An 18,734-nucleotide genomic window follows, 5' to 3' on the forward strand; every position below is an offset into this window, starting at 1 on the left:
ATCCAGTCTCTCTTATCCACTCTCATCATCCTTGTTCTGAGCCACCATCATCAGGCCAAAATAATGCTTGGCTTACGTTAGTGCTTAGTAAATATTTGTAGAATGGGTGAATAATTGATAATATAAGAGAAGTATATCATGGAGGACCTTGGTTACCATGCCATTGAATGTTTCAAACAGAGGAGAATGACATAATGAAGTTACATTTTGGAAAGATAATAGGTAACCATATTAAAGGTGACCTTAACTCATTGATTAAGTATTTATAGAGAAAGTAGTATTGGGGTAAGTCCTTAAAAAACCTTTTGGTAGTCATAAGAAATTTCAGATTATTATTTAATGAGTTTATACATTTTACCTTTATGTGAGGGTTTTGATATTAGGGACCATCCTTCCTACTTAATGCTATTAAATGCCATGAGATGACTTTTAAGCCACCCATGTTGCATACTTTGAAAATTCAAACTTGCGTTTATTTTTGGTTACTCACTTTTATTTATTTATTTAAAAGATTATTTATTTATTTGAAGGAAGAGTGAGAGAGCGAGCATGAGTGGGGGGAGGAGTAGAGGGAGAGGGAGAAAGAGATTTCCCGCTAAACAAGGAACCCGATGCTGGGGTTTGATCCTGGGACTCTGGGATCGGACTCTGGGATTCTGACCTGAGCCAAAGGCAGACACTTAGTCTGAGCCACCCAGGCGCCCCATTTACTTACTTTTACTTTGATCTGATTGTATGGTATTAGCAGAGTAAGTGTAGTGATAGATTTAATTTCTTAGCTGATAACTAAACTTTTATTTCCTGCCCTCCCTTCTTCAACCCCCAAGGAAATTTTGTGTATAATACGTTAAAGTATAGTTTCTTCATTGGTCTTAAAACTGTACTGTGTTCTCTTTACATGGGAGCGGAATCTGTTTCAGTTGTCTTCTTTTATCAATGGTTTCACTTTCCATGGTTTCAGTTTTTGCAGTTTTAGTTAGCCACAGTCAGCCATGGTCTGGAAGCAGATTATTCTCCTCCTAACTTATTCTCAGTAGTATTAACTTTCTAGGTCAGTAGTAGCTTAATGCTGCATCACAATGCCTATGTCATTCATTTCACTTCATCTCATCACATACACATTTTAACATTTCACATCATCATAAGAACTGTGAGTATAGTACAATAAGATAATTTGAGAGAGAGACCATATTTATATAACTTTTATTGTAGTATATTGTTATAATTATTTTTAGTTATTGTTCATCCTCTGTGCCTAATTTATAAATTAAATTTTATCATAGGTATATGTGTATAGGAAAAAACATACAGGGTTCAGTACTGTCCATGGTTTCAGGCACACACTGGGAGTCTGGGAACATAGCCCCTGCAGATAAAGGGGGACTATAGTACATGTCATTTTTGTTGCTGTGTACCTTCTGAGATACTACTTTCATCATTTTTTTATTCTTGATTAATTTTTTTTTTAGATTATTTATTTGAGAGAGAGCAGGAGGAGGGATGGAGGGGCAGAAGGAGAGGGAGAAGCAGACTTCCCGCTGAGCAGGGAGCCCGATGTGGGGCTCGATCCCAGGACCCCGGTATTCTTGACTAATTTTTAATGTTTTCAAAACACAGAATTATAAACTGAAGTACTGAGGACCACTTCTTCCCTCTAGCTACTAACATTTATGTGCTGTACTAATAGGAAAACATAAACCTCTGTCATTGCAGGTACTTCTTTAGCAAATTTGTTTTAAATATAACAGTTATGATAGCTTTGAGCAGCAACAAAAAATAATGAAAGATATCAGAAAGCAAATAAAAAAGCCATTTTAATTTTACAATAGTAAGAGAAAGGCCTAAGAAAGTATTGCAGATATACTGAGTAGGCCTGAAGATACTGTCATATTGTTGCACAGTACTGTATGATAACTGATATTCATTAGATGATTAAAATGATAATCTGTTTATATTAAGAAGGCTAGGAAAATAAAGATTTCTGTCTGGAAAAGTTTAAACAGCAGTAGAAGAGGTACATCCATTAGTTTATCTTCCATTCACTTTCCAGGCCATGTACTCTTTCTCTAGCTCCTGTTCCATCTCTTTCCTCTCTTTCATAGTCATTCTTCAAATTCTGTTAATAGGCCAGCACTATTTTTTCTCCTCTTCTTTATTCTTTAATTGGATTTTGATTTTCATCTTGCCTGTTCCCCCTCTTTATTGTTTTCAGTGAAGTGACATTGATGCTCATATTATTAAAAACCAGGGATTTAAATCCAAAATTTTGTCTTTATTCTCTCATACTTGGATGCTCTCTTTAATAGTCCCTCCCTCTTGAGACTCTCTAGCTTTTGGGCTATGGCATTCTCCATTTTTCATCCTTCTTGGCCCTTCTCATTTTGTTTCTTAATGGAGAAATAGGAGGGAGAGCTCTTCTCCGCCTGCTTTTTTGTTTTATAAACGTTGCTATTTCTTAATATTTTTGAGGAGAAAAATATGTTTTAGATTAAACCAGATTTTACACTAAATTCTGATGAGTTTCCTTCCAAATTTTATTTCGAATGAAAAATGTATTTGTGGTTGATTTGTTTCTCCCTATTTGCTCTCTGAGATAAATGTGATAAGTATAAGTGCTTATGAGGATAATTACATAGGAATAGAATTTCATGGGTTTTATCTATTTTTGCTTTAGATTAGTAGTGGTAGAATTACTGTGGTTTAGTTAATTAAAATTTATTGATATTTTATTGTCACTGTTTATTGTGTTCAGCTAAAGTTCTTTATTTTCTCAATCCATTTATATTCAGTTATTTCTTACTGTATTTGGTTTTTCTTTGTGGAACCTCTTATTCCTATACATTGTTGGAAATTGCAGATTTTTCTTTTCAGAGTTGAGGAAGATCAAAGAAGCCGGTTTTGGAAAGGGAAGTATAGGAGGAACATCAGTTTCAAATGACTGTTTCTGTCCAAATTAGATATGTGTATTTCAGGGCAGAGGTTTGGACCTTTTAGAAAAATTTTGGAGTAGATAGCATATAGACCTTAGTTGAAGTTGAGTGACAAGATGAGATCACCTCAGTGAGTATAAATGGAGATGAGAGGAGGTTTAGGAACTAAGCTCTTGACATTCCAGTGTTTAGAGGTTGGGAGATGAAGAGAGACCAAAGAAAGAGCAACTCTCATATGTCAACTATACTTCAATAATAAGAAAAACAATAAATAAGTATATGAAACAAAAAGAAAAGAAAGAGCAGCTTTTCTGGTAGAAAGTCAGGAGATTCTGTTATCTTAGATGTCAAGTAAAGAGGATTTTGCAAGGAGGGAGTAATCAACCCAATTCTGTTTATGTATCAGATGCTGCTATTTTGTTCAAGTAAGATGAGAGACAAATATTTAATAACCTGAAGATCATTTGTGACCTTGACATGGGGTGGTGGAATTGAAAGCCTGATTGAGATTGGGTTTCAGAGAAAATGGGAGGAGAATTAGAAATAATAAAATAGAACTTTTCCTCCAAGTTTGCTTTAAAAGGGAGCACAAAAATTCACTGTAGAAGATATTTGGAAGTTTGTATTAAATAAAACTTTTAAGAATTTTTCTGGAAATGTCTTATTAATCATGATACATTTTCCTGATGTGCCTTGTGAGGTTGAGAATTTTTATATGTTTATTGGTTATTTGTATTTCCTTATCTATAAATTGCCTGTTCATCTACTTTGCTCATTTTGCTAATGGATATATTGTCTTTAGTTAATCTGTAGGAATTTTTGTTTTGTTTTAAATACTCTTATAGAGCCATTAATTTCAGACAGGGGATGGGCAAACTATAACCTATAGGCTCTGTTTTTGTCAATAAAGTTTTATTGGAATAGAGCCACATCTATTTGTTTACATATTACATATTGTTTATCACTGATTCCCACTACAAAGACAGAGTTAAGTAGTTGCAACAGAGACCATATGGCCCACAAGACCGAAAATATTTTTTGGGTTTTAACAAAAAATGTTTGCCAACCTCTAATCTAAGGTGACACTTTATTTTTGTCCATATTTCATTGGAATAATGAAAATGGGAAACTCACTATTGTCCTCTACAATACACTTTTTCCACCTTTATTTTATGAAATCTTATTTAAGATAGTAGTCATCAGATAGATATTAAACATCTACTTTGTCTCAGCTTTTTCCCAAAGTTTTTAGGGTTACCAAAGTTACAAGATATGGTATCTGTTCTTAGTGTGCTTATTGTCTAGTATGGTTGAAAGGAAAGAATGCCACACATAGAACTGTATATGAAAATGGGCTAATTTACGATAAGTCTGTACTCAAGATTAGAGGAATTAAAGCAGAAACTATGAATGAAGACAGATTCTAAAAAAGACAGTCTTAACCTAATTATTTGGATGAGTTTCAGGTGTCCCATGAACTACTTGAAATTATATATAAAAATGTCTATGTGCGTGGGCCTTTGATTACTATTCTGGGTTTAAGTAGGTCCACTCTCAGATTCTCTTAGAGGCTTTGTAAACAAAAAATTAAATATAGGACCTAGTTCCTTTCTGTAGAATCTGTTAATAATACCATTTTTGTTATTCCAAAGTTCTTTCCATTGAATAAAACTCAGCGTATGAAGTTTAATCCAGTGTGTCTATTTTAAAATTCCAATAAGTGTTTTAAAGTGTTGAGAATCTAGCCATATCGTCCAGGTATATCTAGAAAATGGGAATTGGGTGCTAGTAGGAGGTTTTTAAGAAAATGGAGGAAGCTCAAGCTAAGTTTGACATATCTGTAAGAGGAGAGGGAGCTAACGTGCATAAAGAGACAGCTCAAACCACATTGGCAGGCCAGTTGCTCTGCTGTATTATGGTTGATCTGGCTTGTAGTTACCCTAATTGGAGCCATAGCTAATTTTGTTCTTTGGGTGGTATCATAATTTGCCAAATAAAGACTATTAACCTTCATCTCAAGCAACCCAGTTATTCTATGACTCCGGAGACTCTAGGGACTAGGAAACTCAGGAGTCACCACCCTCGGTGTTAAAATCAGGAGGATTTATAAAGCTATATGTAGAGGGGTGCCTGGGTGGCTCAGTCGTTAAGCATCTGCCTTCAGCTCAGGTCATGATTCCAGGGTCCTGGGATTGAGCCCTGCATCGGGCTCCCTGCTCAGGGGAAGTCTGCTTCTCTCTCTTCCACTCCCCCTGCTCGTGTTCCCTCTCTCGCTGTGTCTCTTTCTGACAAATAAATAAATAAAATCCTTAAAAAAAAAAACTATATGTAGAAAAAATGCTTTGTAATGAGTTTGTGATCTACAAGGGAGCAAAACATTTTCATTTCATTGAAACTGAAGTTGAGGGATGGGATCTTAAAATATTTCTAATGAGCATAGTAAATGGAAAGTTAATTTTCTGATACTCATTTGTTTATTTTTATTTATTTTTAATACTTCTTTATTTTAAAGCTTAAAAATAATTTTAGTAGGAGTGCCTGGCTGGCTTAGTCTGTAGAGCATGTAAACTTCTGATCTCATGAGTTTCAAGTCCCACATTGGGCGTGGAGCTAACTTAAAAAAAAAAAGTTTTAGTAATCTTTATGTGCTGTTTTGTTTTGACTATTGTCATGTTTTACAGCTTTACTGTTTTACCTTAGTGTAAAGAAAAAAATTTTTTTTTTTTTTTTAAGATTTTATTTATCTGTTTGACACAGGGAGAGAGACAGCTAGAGAGGGAACACAAGCAGGGGGAGCGGGAGAGGGAGAAGCAGGCTCCTGGCCAAGCAGGGAGCCTGATGCGGGGCTCTATCCCAGGACCCTGGGATCATGACCTGAGCCAAAGGCAGACGCCTAGCAACTGAGCCACCCAAGCGCCCCGAAAATATTTTTAAGAACTTTAATAGTTTCATCAGTGATCCTAGTAATCTGCCTGTTTTCACCTAAAAGGTCTTTCCAGTTATTTTAGCCTTGACTTCCACCATCAGGGCTGTTGGGATTGAACCTTGTTGTTTGGAGAAGAAATGCCGTATCAAAATCTTTATATCATGTTTATTCCTTGTGATTATGTATTTAATTTTGGTTGTAGAATATAATGAAAACAGCATGCTTTATTGAAACCCCTGGGGAGCCAGTTGCAGTGATGTAAGGGGAAAAAATTGAAACCCAAACATATTAGTGTTTTGTTCTTCTCCCCCAGTTAATGATTAGGTTAGTTGAGGAGGTAATAGATTGACTATTCTGGTACGTGTGGGGTTTTATTTATTGTAACAATGCAATTATGTAGACATTTTTAGCAGTATATTTTTGGTAGCACTCTTTGTTATATTTTATATGCTTTGTGAAAGTTACTTAAACGTTTTTGAACATTGGACTTTCCTCATGTATGTGATGGCAGAAATAATGTTTATAGTGTAGGATCATGCTAAGGATATAAAGTAATGTATGTCATGTGCTTAACTCTTGTTGGCACTGGCATCAGTTAACTATTAAGTTAAACTTTTGTTATCTTTATGATAGTTTTTACATTTCTATGTTACGAACTATCTCATAACCATTAAAGTAACATAATGATTTAATCTGGTTAAAATGTTAGATGTTTCAAATTTGGCAGTACTTCGTAATTTTTTTTTGGTAATTTTCAAAACCACTACAGTATTTTAGGTTTTTGGGTTTTTTTTTTAAAGATTTTATTTATTTATTTGTCAGAGAGAGAGAGAGAGCACAAGCAGAGGGAGTGGCAGGTAGAGGGAGAAGCAGGCTCCCCACTGAGCAAGGAGCCGGATGCAGGACTCGATCCCAGGACCCCAGGATTATGACCTGAGCTGAAGGCAGATGCTTAACTGACTGAGCCACCCAGGCACCCCAGTATTTTAGTTTTAATAATTGAATGTGATGGAATCCAAATGCTTTACAATAGGTTTTATTAATCTACTGTTGACAGTAAATTACTAAGTAAGATTCTTTGTTTTAAAATTTATACTATTAATTTTTTTCCATGTTTAAGAGCTTTTTATGAATTTGGAGGAACATTTGAAAGTGGATTTGGTCATTCATTTCTACCAGTCCATGCTATGTTCCCTTTTTATTCCTAAAATTTCACATTTTGGGACTGATTTTATAAGTTTATTCACTGGATTGTTAACACCAAAATTGTAAATTATAATGAACTGCAATGAATTCTGATGGAAGTAAGATTTCCTTTTCTTTGTTACAGCAGAAGTAGAAACTAATGAAAAGGATAGCAAACCTGAGGAAGAAGAGCAAGTAGTAAATGAAGATGAAAGACCTTCTGAGAAAAGTAAGCATGTACAAAAAACCGGAACTAGTTTAGAAAAATAGTTATTCATTGTTTCTTCTTTTAAGGCTGTGAAATATATTTCCTTTCCTGAGATCATTTTAAAATTTACAGTTTATGTAAAACACAGTTAAATCATTTTGTTGATAGCTAACCTAAGGATTTTTGAAAGTATTATTTCATATACTTCAGTATTTTATTTTGTTTATTTATACTTTTCATTGTTTTATAAGAAAGATTTATGCTTAATATTTAATAAGGTACTGTCTGTCTTGAGATAAATGGTTTTCGATTTATGTTGAGAGCATGGTGCTATAAGAATTTTGTTGGGGGTGATATAAGTTAATGAAAATTATGTGTCTGTCTCCGTAGATTCCTAAGCTTCATGGGAAAGGGGATTTGATGGGACTGGGTGTTGTTAGGTTTGTAAGATTATCATTGGACTAGAAGTCAGGAAACCTAGGTTCTGTATCTCTCCTTGTTGTTCTGGTTTCCATGTATGACTATAAGTCATGATTATAAGAGAAGTCATGGAGTAGAACTGGATTTTAAAAGTAGGCACATAGATATATGGGTATAGAGAAAAGCAAGGGGGATACTTATGGTCACAGAAGGACATTTCCCTTTAATAAGTGGAGATTTTAGTATTTTTGCATTTTATATATTGAAAAAGAAACCAGATAAAATTTGCTTATGATCTCATGAATGTTACCAGTATTTGAAATACAAATTTTCTAAGTGAAGATCTTTGAATGTCTTTACCAAATTTACTTTTATAATGACATAAATTTTATTATTTTTAGTTGAAATTCATTAGGATATGTTAAGAATAACTAGCCTTGGGGGCCTGGGTGGCTTAATCAGTTAAGTGTCTGACTTGTGATTTTGGCTCCAGTCCTAACTTGAGGGTCATAATCCAAGGGTTTTGGGTAGAGCCCTATGTTGGGCTCTGAGCTCAGCGGGGAGTTGTCATGAGATTCTCTTACTCTCCCTCCGCCCCTCCCCTGTGCACACTTGTGAGTTTTTTTCTCTTTCCCAAATAAATCTTTTTTGAAAAAAAAAAGAATAACTAGTCTTATGTTATTTTCCTAAGACTAAAGATTAAGACGTTTTTCTAAATTCTGAAAAAATGTATTTAGAGGAAGAATTAATTAAAGCTATGTACAATTGTTAGATATCTGTGACAGAATGAATATTATATTTTGTCAGAGGATTCATGTGCACTATAAAATTTAGCAAAGGGAATGAACATGAGATGATTTCTTCTCATCTCATATTGATATTTTAGGTGATTCTCCATCTTAATATGATTTCAAGGAAAGAATGTTTTATATTCACATTATACATTGCTTAGCCATGAGGGAGTTCTTGTTAGCATTTGAAAATCATTTCAAGATCAAAGTTTAAAAGCTACCTATCCATTTTTCTAATCTCAAAAACAATAACTGATTGAGAATGATATTGGATAGCTAGGAATAATATTTTGCTGAGAGTGGAAAACAGGCATTAGGGTCTGTAATAAAAACCTGACTAATCATTATTCTTTTTGTCCTCAGGTGAATTTTCCAGAAGAAAACGTTCTAAATCAGAGGATATGGACAATGTACAGTCCAAACGTCGTCGATACATGGAAGAAGAATATGAAGCAGAATTTCAAGTGAAGATTACAGCCAAAGGAGATATTAACCAGAAGCTACAAAAGGTATTACAAATTATAAGTTAAAAACCATATTAAATAAAAAACATGACCATCTTTATTCTTCTAGGTTTTTGACATTATTCTGTATTTTACTGACATATTTAGGTTTTTCATAGAGAGAACCTGAAGAAAGTGGGTGAGCTTATTATTCTTAATAATTTAATTTTTAGAACTTTTCTGATTCTTTTTAAAAGAGTTTTCAGATTTTTTTCTTTTATATTGAACTTTATTCTATGGAAATATTAGAGTCTTATATTTTAACTTTTTTTTAATATGTTAACATTTTAATCTTTATTATAAGCTGGTTTCATGATTGTAAGTTCCTACATTGTAAATCTTTGTTATGTTGTTTAGGCTTACTATTAAAAATAGTAGGGACAGGGCTTTAGGATGACGAGGGAAGGGGAATATTTAAAATACAGACTTTGGAAACATCTGCCTATATCTATTAAACTAAAGTTAGAAATATTGAAAATATGTAGTATTTAATATATTTTTCAAAATGTGTTAACATGTATGACAGATGCCTTTTTAAGAGGAATATGAAAGGCGAGTGAAATTAATTTTTTAAGGTCTTATAGATTTAATAATGAAATTATAAATAATCTAGGTTTTAGATTATTCCCCTAAGATACAGTATAAATACATTAGAAAAAGACAATTAGACAATAAAAAAGTGTCATTTTTCTTTCCCAGCTTTTTTTACTTGTCATATGGAGGTAATAATGTTTAGTCCTTTTTATAGAGCTGTTATAAATATGAAGATAGGTATGTGAGTTTTCAAACTTCTATGTGTACTCAGAATGTATTCCTCTGGAACAGTGTTACTCAAGTATGGACTGTGGACATGTACCATGTATTCTATTTGTTATAGATCCATAATAAGATAAATAATGTAAATTGTAAGTAGGCATTTAGAAATTTTTTTTTTTTAAGATTTTATTTATTTATTTGACAGAGACAGACACAGAGAGAGGGAATACAGGCAGGGGGAGTGGAGAGGGAAAAGCAGGCTTCCTGTGGAGCAGGGAGCCCGATGCGGGGCTCTATCCCAGGACCCTGGCTGGGATCATGACCTGAGACAAAGGCAGATGCTTAATGACTGAGCCACCCAGGCGCCCCAGCATTTAGAAGTATTTTATAGAAATTTCATGGTGCAGTGATATTCTTAGTGTCTCACAAAAATATCATTTGCAACAGATTAGAAATTTTAAAAACTGATCCTTTAACTGGTTTCCTTTGAATCACAGTAGAAGGTATGAGAAATAAATATTAAAACTTGAATATAAAATTATTTATGAAATTTTCTGTTTTTAGTATAATTCTATCATAGTGGACATATATGTAGAAGTAGAGGCTTTCAGCAGATATCATTGTGTTATGAATGCCAGCTTGTTTTCTCATTAAACTAATCAATACATTAGTACTGTCTTATTAGTCCTTAAGAACATTTACTCTTTGCTGCTTGCTGAAATGCCTTCTTTGACTGTAACAAAGAAATATATATCTCCTTAGGTTGTACAGTGGTTGCTGGAAGAAAAATTGTGTGCACTACAATGTGCTGTATTTGATAAGACTTTGGCAGAATTGAAAACACGAGTCGAAAAGATTGAATGTAACAAGAGGCATAAAACAGTTATTACTGAACTACAGGTTCGTATACCGATTTGAATTATATACCCATGTGTCATTTTTATTACTTATTTTTGGGGATATATTTTCAAAGTTGATAATAAATTACATTTAACTTCTAAATATTAGAAGTAAAAGGAGTCACGATTAGTTTGCTAGGGCTGTCATAAAAAAAGTACCATAAACTGGTAGCTTAAACAACAGGGAAGTACTGTCTCATAGTTCTGGAGGCTAAAAGTCTAAGACCAAGGTGTTGGAAGGATTGGTTCTGTTTGAAGTCTGTAAGAAAGAAACTTTCCCGTGTGTCTCCTCTAGCTTCTGATGGTTTACTGACAATCTTGGCCATTCCTTGCCTTGTGGAAGCATCTACTGCTTTGTCTTCATATGGCACTATACTTTGTGTGTGTGTGTGTGCGCGCGTGCACGCACACGTGTACGCCCAAATTTCCCCTTTTTATAAAGATACCTGTCATATTGGATTGGGGCCCACCCTACTCCAGTATAACCTCATCTTAACTAATTACATTTGTAAAGACACTATTTCCAAATTGAATCACATCCTGAGAATATTTGGGGTTCAGACTTCAATATATGAACTTTTCATATAGTTCAGCCCATAATAGAGCCTTAGTCACTGAAGAAAGGCTGGTATTTCCTAGCGTGTCATAAATACCAAATAAGATTTATTATAAGTGATTCTTTTTATATTAACCCACTTCCTGCCGTGGATCTTATGATGTGACAATATTAGTTTGTTAATTTGTATTTGTTAATAATCACTATTTTTCATTTTTTTGTTAAATATAACTATACATACACATATAGTGCCAGAGCTTCTAAATGACTGAAGTGAACACATGATAACATGCTGTAGTAAATCATTTTATTCCAAGGCTAAGAAACTGGAAATTTTTATCAGTACGTTCATTCTGTCATAAGTAAATGTGTGGTTTCTATTAGGCTATCTGAAATATGAGCGTAGTCTACAGATGCTGAGTTTGCAAACCACTTACAGAGCCTTACTTTACAAATGAGGGAAAAGTGGTCCATGAAAATGTCTCACTGTTTTCTAGTTATAAAGCAAATTGGAAGCAAAAGTGACTAGAATTTACATATTTCTTAGCCTAGAAGTTATTTTCTTGGTTTCATATTGTTAATTTTGTTTGAAGTGAGTTTTTTTGATAATATCTAAATAATACCTTTGTAGTAATTTTGTAATGTACCATTTAGGACATTACTAGTCCTCTTTTTTACCTTTAGCAGGTCTTTCTAATAGTGATAGTGTTGTTTAATTATTAAACTTTATTTTACTAATACTGTTGAGAATTTTGAATTAGAATTTTAAAATGTTTGAGGAGTTAAAAAGAGTGATTTCATTAATTGTTTCTCATTTTGTGTTTTGAAAATCTGAGAATTTGGCTTCCATATTCTCATGTAACATGCAAGTCCAAATCTCTTAACACTTAAAAACTTTTTACTTTGATATTTCACTTTGATATATTTCTTGGTAGCCTCAGAATCTGAATCCTTTAAATACCAATCCAGTCTCTTCTTCACAAATAAATCCCCCATGCCATTGTTCCTCTTACTTGTAATTCTTGAATTCTTAGAAAAATCTTTAAGCACTATCTTCCCATTTTTCTTCTCATTGATAGTTTTTGAGTTCTTGGAAATTGATTTCTCTCAATCATTTCACATATACAGTGGGTTGCCAAATTATAACTTTTATTTCTTATTAAAGTCTATCTTTTGCTTCCTCTCACTTTTCACAAGGCACAGGTCCACTTACATGTGGATTTTTTTCAGTAGGTACAGTACTGTAAATATATTTTCTTTTTCTAATTCCTTGATTATAGCAATAGCCTTTTATGTGATTACTCTGGTTCTACTTTTTAAATTCTTGCTGGTTCTTCCCAACCATTGTTCTCATCTTTCTAAAATACTCTTTGTTTCATTCTCCTCTATATAGCCCAGATTCCTCAACCAAGTGCCATTATTCTTTTTTTAATTTTAATTTCTGGATCTCCTAGTTTTTGATCCACTTTTCCTAATACCTACCACTTGGTACACTGTCCTACAGAGTATCAACGTTCATAGTATTTTTATTTTAGGCTTTCAACTTCATACTATTTCTCCCATTCAGTTACCTATAATAATCTGCCCTTACCATGCTATTTAAGTTTTACTAAGCTCAATTTAGTCCCCGTCTCTTTCTATTTTGCTCTGATATTTAGTATTTTATGGAAGTAAAATTCAGGTAACAAAATAACTGTTTTAGTTTACAATTCAGTGGCATTTAGTTCATTCACATTGTGTGACTGTCATCTCTATCCAGTTATAAAACATTTTCATGAACCCAAAAAAAAACCTATGTCCATTAAATAGTCACTCCCCATTTTCCTTTCCCCTAGTCCTTGGCAACCGCTTATCTGCTTTCTGTCTCTGTTGATTTACCTATTCTGCATATTTCTTTTGAACAGAATCCTACAATATATGACTTTTTGTGTTTGGCTTCTTTCTCTTGGCATAACATTTTCAAGATTCATACACAACATAGCATGTATCAGTACTGCATTCCTTTTTATGGCTAAGTAATATTTAATTATATTTGTATGCTGTTGAAAGTATTTGTATACTATTGAAAATAAGTAGGTATTCCAGATGTTAAATGTAATTTCCAGAAAATCACTAAGGAAAAAACTAAAATATATATATCTATATAATATATAATATAATGGGTCTGTGTTATATAAATGATTGACCCTTGAATAATGCAGGGGTTGGGTGCTGACCCCCTCCCCTGGTGTAGTCGAAAATCCACGTATAACTTTTTTTTTTAAAGAGAGGTGGGGGAGGTGCAGTGGGAGAGGGGGAGAGAGACTTAAGCTGGCTCGGAGCCTGATACAGGGCTCAATCTCACAATCCTGAGATCATGACCTGAGCCAAAATCAAGAGTCGGATGTTTAACCCACTGAGCCAGCCAGGTGCCCTGCTGCTCAATTTTTTATTTCAATTATTATACTTCCTGCTCTAGATTTTTTATGTTTTCTTTACACAACTTCTATCTCTGATATTCTGTTTGGTGAGACATTGTTTTCCAGTTTCTTGTGTGTGTGTGTGTGTGTTTAAGTTCTTTGTCCATTGTTTTAGCTCTAGGAACAGATTTTTAATCCATCTATTTAAAGTCTTTGTCTAGTAAGTCCAATACTTTAGCTATCTTTCTTTTCATTATTTTCTTTCTGTGAATGGCCCATACTTTCTTATTTCTTGTTTCTTTGTATGCCTCTTAATTTTTTGTTGAAATTTGAGTATTTTGAATATTATAATGTGGCAGTTGTGGGAATCAGATTTATTCCCCACTACCCAGAGCTTGTTGATGTTTCTTGTTGTGGTTTGTTGTTTGTTGATTTGATGACTTCTAAACTGTTTTTGGAAAGTATAGATTCTTTGTTGTGTGTGGCCACTGAAGTTTGTGTTTCATTAGCTTAGTGGTCAGGTGATGTTCTGACAGTTAAATGGAGCATAAAAAAGAAAAAAGGAAGAAAGAAAAAAATACTCTCCTAATCTTTGCAGATTGGCTCTGTTGGGGCACTCCTTCAGTGCTTATTAACCAGACCACTTACAACTTGCCCTATCCAACTTGCCTTATCCTTTACTTCCTGCTTGCATAAATGAGAACTTAGGGTCTTTTCAGGCCATTTTGTGCTTTTTTTTTTTTCCTGGGCATTTGCATAGTTTTCTCAATTAAAGAGCTTTTAGAGTCCCTTTTATGTCATGTGTCACCTTTCCCAACCTTTTCTTACCCAGGCTTTTCTATTTATTGCTTGTCCAAATTGTACTTCTTTGCCCCAGACTGCTGTGCCAATACCTGTGCCTTCAAATCTTTTTAGGAAAAGCAGTCTGCGATGCTACCCCAGCCTTGGAATTACTTGAGTTGTGTGAAACAAAGGCTGGCCTGTGTGCTGATCCTTAAGTTGCCAGTGAAAATAAGGTCCATAAGCTTCCTGTGGCACTAGAAGCCTGTACCAGGCATTCTAACTGTCATCTTCACACCCACTGCTGATCTGGGTGTGGGGAATAATGAGTGGACAACCTAAAAGACCATAGTGCTCGCTTACTGCAAAGTAGCAGCTTTATTTTTCCCTAAGTCTTCTGTTGGTTGTTCTGAGTTTTTTTAAGTAGGCTACACACCCATTGTAGAGCCAATCGTGGGGCTTGAACTCATGACCCTGAGATCAAGATGTGAGCTGAGATTAGGATTTGGACACCGACTGAGCCACCCACACACCCCACTGTTTGGAGTTTTTGAATAGATTCCAGAGTTGTGCAAAAGTTGATTCTAACAATGCATGTCAGCTCAGTTGCTTTTGGGAAGGGACTGAACCCTGAAGTTCCTTACTCAGCCATTTTTGGTGATACCACTCTGTTCCAGTATCTTTATTATAATTACTTTCGAGTTCTCCAGTATTTAAAGCTTATATATCACATACTTTAGAAAGTAATTATATACTTTGCTAAATTATTTACTGTTATTAGTTACAGCTGACAACAAATGTTTTGAAAATACTACCATATATATTTTCTATATCTCATTCCATAGCAGTTGATGAGTACATATTCCTGATTAGCATATATATATTCATTTATTATATCTGACTGTCTTTGGCAAAATCTAATATTGAGTTCTATAAAATTCAAAGTTAAAACATTTAAAAACAGATACATAAATTGGGTTCAGATATTTTGCTGTAAGGAATAAATAAATAGAATAACAAATTTTAGTATTAGTGCCCTCTTTTTTTAACACAGCAGTTATTACAAAAAATACACTTTAAGAGACTCATGATCCTTTTGCAGTAGTATAAAAATTTGCTATACATTGAAAAATTTGGTGAGAGAATAGAATTGAGTCATGTAGACTTTATCTTTAGAGGACAGTTCATGAAGTTCTCTTTTCTGCTAAAATTTTTAAGATATAAATTTCTCTAGATACAGGAAAGTAGATTTTTATTGATTTTCATATTATCATTCTTAATGTTTTTAAAATGGGCTACTTTGGGATTATTTAAAATAATTTTTAAGGTTTTAATAATTGGTTGTGTGAAATGACTTGTCCACATCCTTTTATTAAAGCCTATTTTAAATTATTAAATCCTTTTCTATGTACTAAACATATTTTATAAGAGCTGAAAATAATTTTCAGCATTGAGATATCTTGTATATTTTTTTAGGGTTGTTGCTTTTTTTTTTTAAGATTTTTTATTTAATTGACAGAGAAAGAGAGTGGGGGGAGGGGCAGAGGGAGAGGGAAAGCAGATTCCCCGCTGAGCAGGGAGCGCGATATCCAGGGACCTCCGATATCCAGGGATCCCCGGATCATGACCTGAGCTGAAGGCAGTTGCTTAACCGACTGAGCCACCCAGGTGCCCGAGGGATTGGTTGCTTCCTGAATCATGAAAAAGTTTTGTGTATTTTTGCTTTTTCAGAGATGTCAAATGGTAAAGTAAATCTCAACAGTTATTTCCTTGATTTTAATTATTTTTTAAGTGTAAAATATTGTATAATTTTTAGATTTATATATCTTTGATGCTCTGTCAAGATGAGCATTATAGTAACTTAGAAGAAAGTCTTAAAATGCAGATAGTTGTCATTTGCTGTGGAGTCAGTAGCAAATGTGTAATAAAAATAGAAATTATCAACAAATATTTAGCTTTTCTACCCCTCCCAGAGCATAACCACCCCCCCAAACATACTTCCAGATAATTGCAAAGAGGAAGTAAAAATGGAAATTCTCCACTCTTTATATTTTTTTAAAAGATTTTATTTATTTGAGAGAGAGAGAATGAGAGAGAGAGTGCGAGAGGGGGGAGGGTCAGAGGGAGAAGCAGACTCCCTGCTCAGCAGGGAGCCCGACAGGGGACTTGATCCTGGGACTCCAGGATCATGACCTGAGCCAAAGGCAGTTGCTTAACCAACTTAGCCACCCAGGTGCCCCAATTCTCCACTCTTTAGATCAGAAATGTAATTAAAGTACTACATATCGAAACCTGTAAGTGAAAGCCACAGCAGTATTCAAAGGGAATTTTATAATTTTAAATTCATTACTACTAAACAGGAAAAGAGAACATTATATGTTCATGTCCTATGCTAGGAAAATACAATTACAAACTAAACTCCCAGAAGGCAGAAAGAGTTAATAAATTAATAAAATGTAAAAAACCCAACCCTTTTTGAATATTGAGCAATGAGGATAAAACCTTATTCTTTTGTGAAGACTTAAAAAGTAGATTAATTTTTTATTTATAAATAATGAGTACAAATGAGCTACATGAGGATTCAAAAAGGAGACGAAGATCCAGAGGAGATTCTTTAAGTAAGAGGACATTATTATATACAACTTTATACCTATGATATCCATTTTATTTAGTAAGGAAGAAAGCCTAAAATTATAAAGAATTCTGTTCAGATTATAACCCATATCGTATTTAGTAGTGGATCATGGAAGTATTTCCATTGAAGTTGCGACTAGGACAAAGACATTTATTATCTATGCTGCTATTTAGAGTTTTGGTGGCAGTCTTAGCAATAAAATAATGATAGGAAAAAGAAATTAAGAGTAATGATTGGGAACACAATAGAATTAACTTGGCAAACTGTTGAAAAAGTAGGAAATTTAGGAACTACCTGAGTGAGGAAGAACTTTTAGTAGTTTTTCTGTATATCAGCAATAAACAATGAGAAAATATGAGATAAAGGTTGTACATTTGGTAGTTATTTAAAAATGAATAAGTAGTTAAGAATAAACCAAAAAGAAAATTTCAAGACCATTGTGAGGAAAAAGGACAGAAAAAGAAAATCTGAGTCAACAGGTTCAACTGTAAATGTAACATGTTCCTAGATAGGAAGACTTGATTCCTTTCAAATTATTGTACAGATTCAGAATACTCAAAATTTCAAGTGGATTTTTTTATGGAAATGGAAAAGCTGTCAACACACCCTGGAATACAATATTTCATTGGTTATAATTTATAAAATGCCATCCTAAGTAGTTTTAACTGAAAATAGCCACCCCCTCAACAAGTAAATCTGTGGCTGCCTAATCCAAGAGACAGTTTTGAATAACGGATATATGTGTCCATTTATTCAGTAGCTTTTTTTGAATGCTAATATTTTGTTAAGTGAGACTTGATACATGATTAGCTCTTTTCTCAGTTGATTATTTCCTAAGAGGTTCCTTGGTACATGAGCAAGGAAATCCCTGGTTTGCCTAGCTTGCTAAATAAGGCTCAATGTGTCCGAATCTCAACAATTTATGTTACGTAAAATAGCTACCCTTATGCCATTATACAAGAAATGATAGATATTCCTAAGGAAGAAACCAAGAGCAAAATGAAATAAAAGTAGTGAAGACATAATAATAGAATATGACTTTCCTCGACTAAAAAAGTACTTGTTTATATAGTTTCTTAAAAATCTCACGTAATACTTCCCAAAAGAGACCTGATCTTAGACACATTATGACAGGTATTTTGAATTATAATTTTAAAAAATTGCGCAATTTCCTAGATTAAAATAACAAAAAAGCTGGTCTTTGATTTCTTTTTTTTTAATAATATTAAATGGCACAGTGAGTCAGTGTCCAGATTTTGATTTTATTTCTCTGCTAATAGTTTAATTTTTTAAGTGATAAAATTCTTTTTAAAAAGCATTTAAATATTACAGAGGCATATGACTTAAAAGTGAAGTCCTCTTTACATTCTCACTCACTGCCTGCCAGTTCTAGCCTCTAGAAGTAACCACTTTTTAACTTTGGTATTTATTCCTTCTAGACCTTTCCTATATATATATCATATACAAAATGATTTTTTAAGTAAAAGTAGTATAATAATACTCTACAAACTATGCAACTTACAGAATACCCACCAGATAGACTCAAGAATGAAAGACATTCTTGCATAAATTGTGGTACAGAAAACACCTTCACATATAGCTTTCTTGAAAAAAATTATTTGAAATATTTTAATCACAGGAAGGTAAATCCATATTAAGAATATAAAATTATGCTGTATGTCTTTGGTATTAATAATTTCCTCAAGTCCTAAAGAAAATCTTCTCAGGGTCATACGTGATTGATTG

At 33.6% G+C, this 18,734-nt stretch overlaps 1 protein-coding gene across 3 annotated transcripts in view; it reads left to right on the forward strand.

Moving 5' to 3' along the window:
* ATF7IP (activating transcription factor 7 interacting protein) overlaps positions 1-18,734 on the forward strand; it is a 123,781-nt gene that overhangs the window by 56,237 nt on the left and 48,810 nt on the right. For 2 of the 3 annotated variants that reach the window (XM_028119683.2, XM_028119681.2), the window contains exons 3-5: positions 7,187-7,270; positions 8,824-8,969; positions 10,482-10,619. In XM_028119683.2, coding sequence (XP_027975484.1) covers positions 7,187-7,270; positions 8,824-8,969; positions 10,482-10,619 — 368 coding nt within the window. The remainder of the gene's footprint in view (positions 1-7,186; positions 7,271-8,823; positions 8,970-10,481; positions 10,620-18,734) is intronic. The other variant, XM_028119682.2, reaches the window with a different exon arrangement.

The sequence above is a fragment of the Eumetopias jubatus genome, unplaced genomic scaffold, assembly GCF_037043125.1.
Source record: "Eumetopias jubatus isolate StellerSeaLion01/CBP00866 unplaced genomic scaffold, mEumJub1_p1.0 scaffold_8, whole genome shotgun sequence".
Taxonomy (NCBI): Eukaryota; Metazoa; Chordata; class Mammalia; order Carnivora; family Otariidae; genus Eumetopias; species Eumetopias jubatus.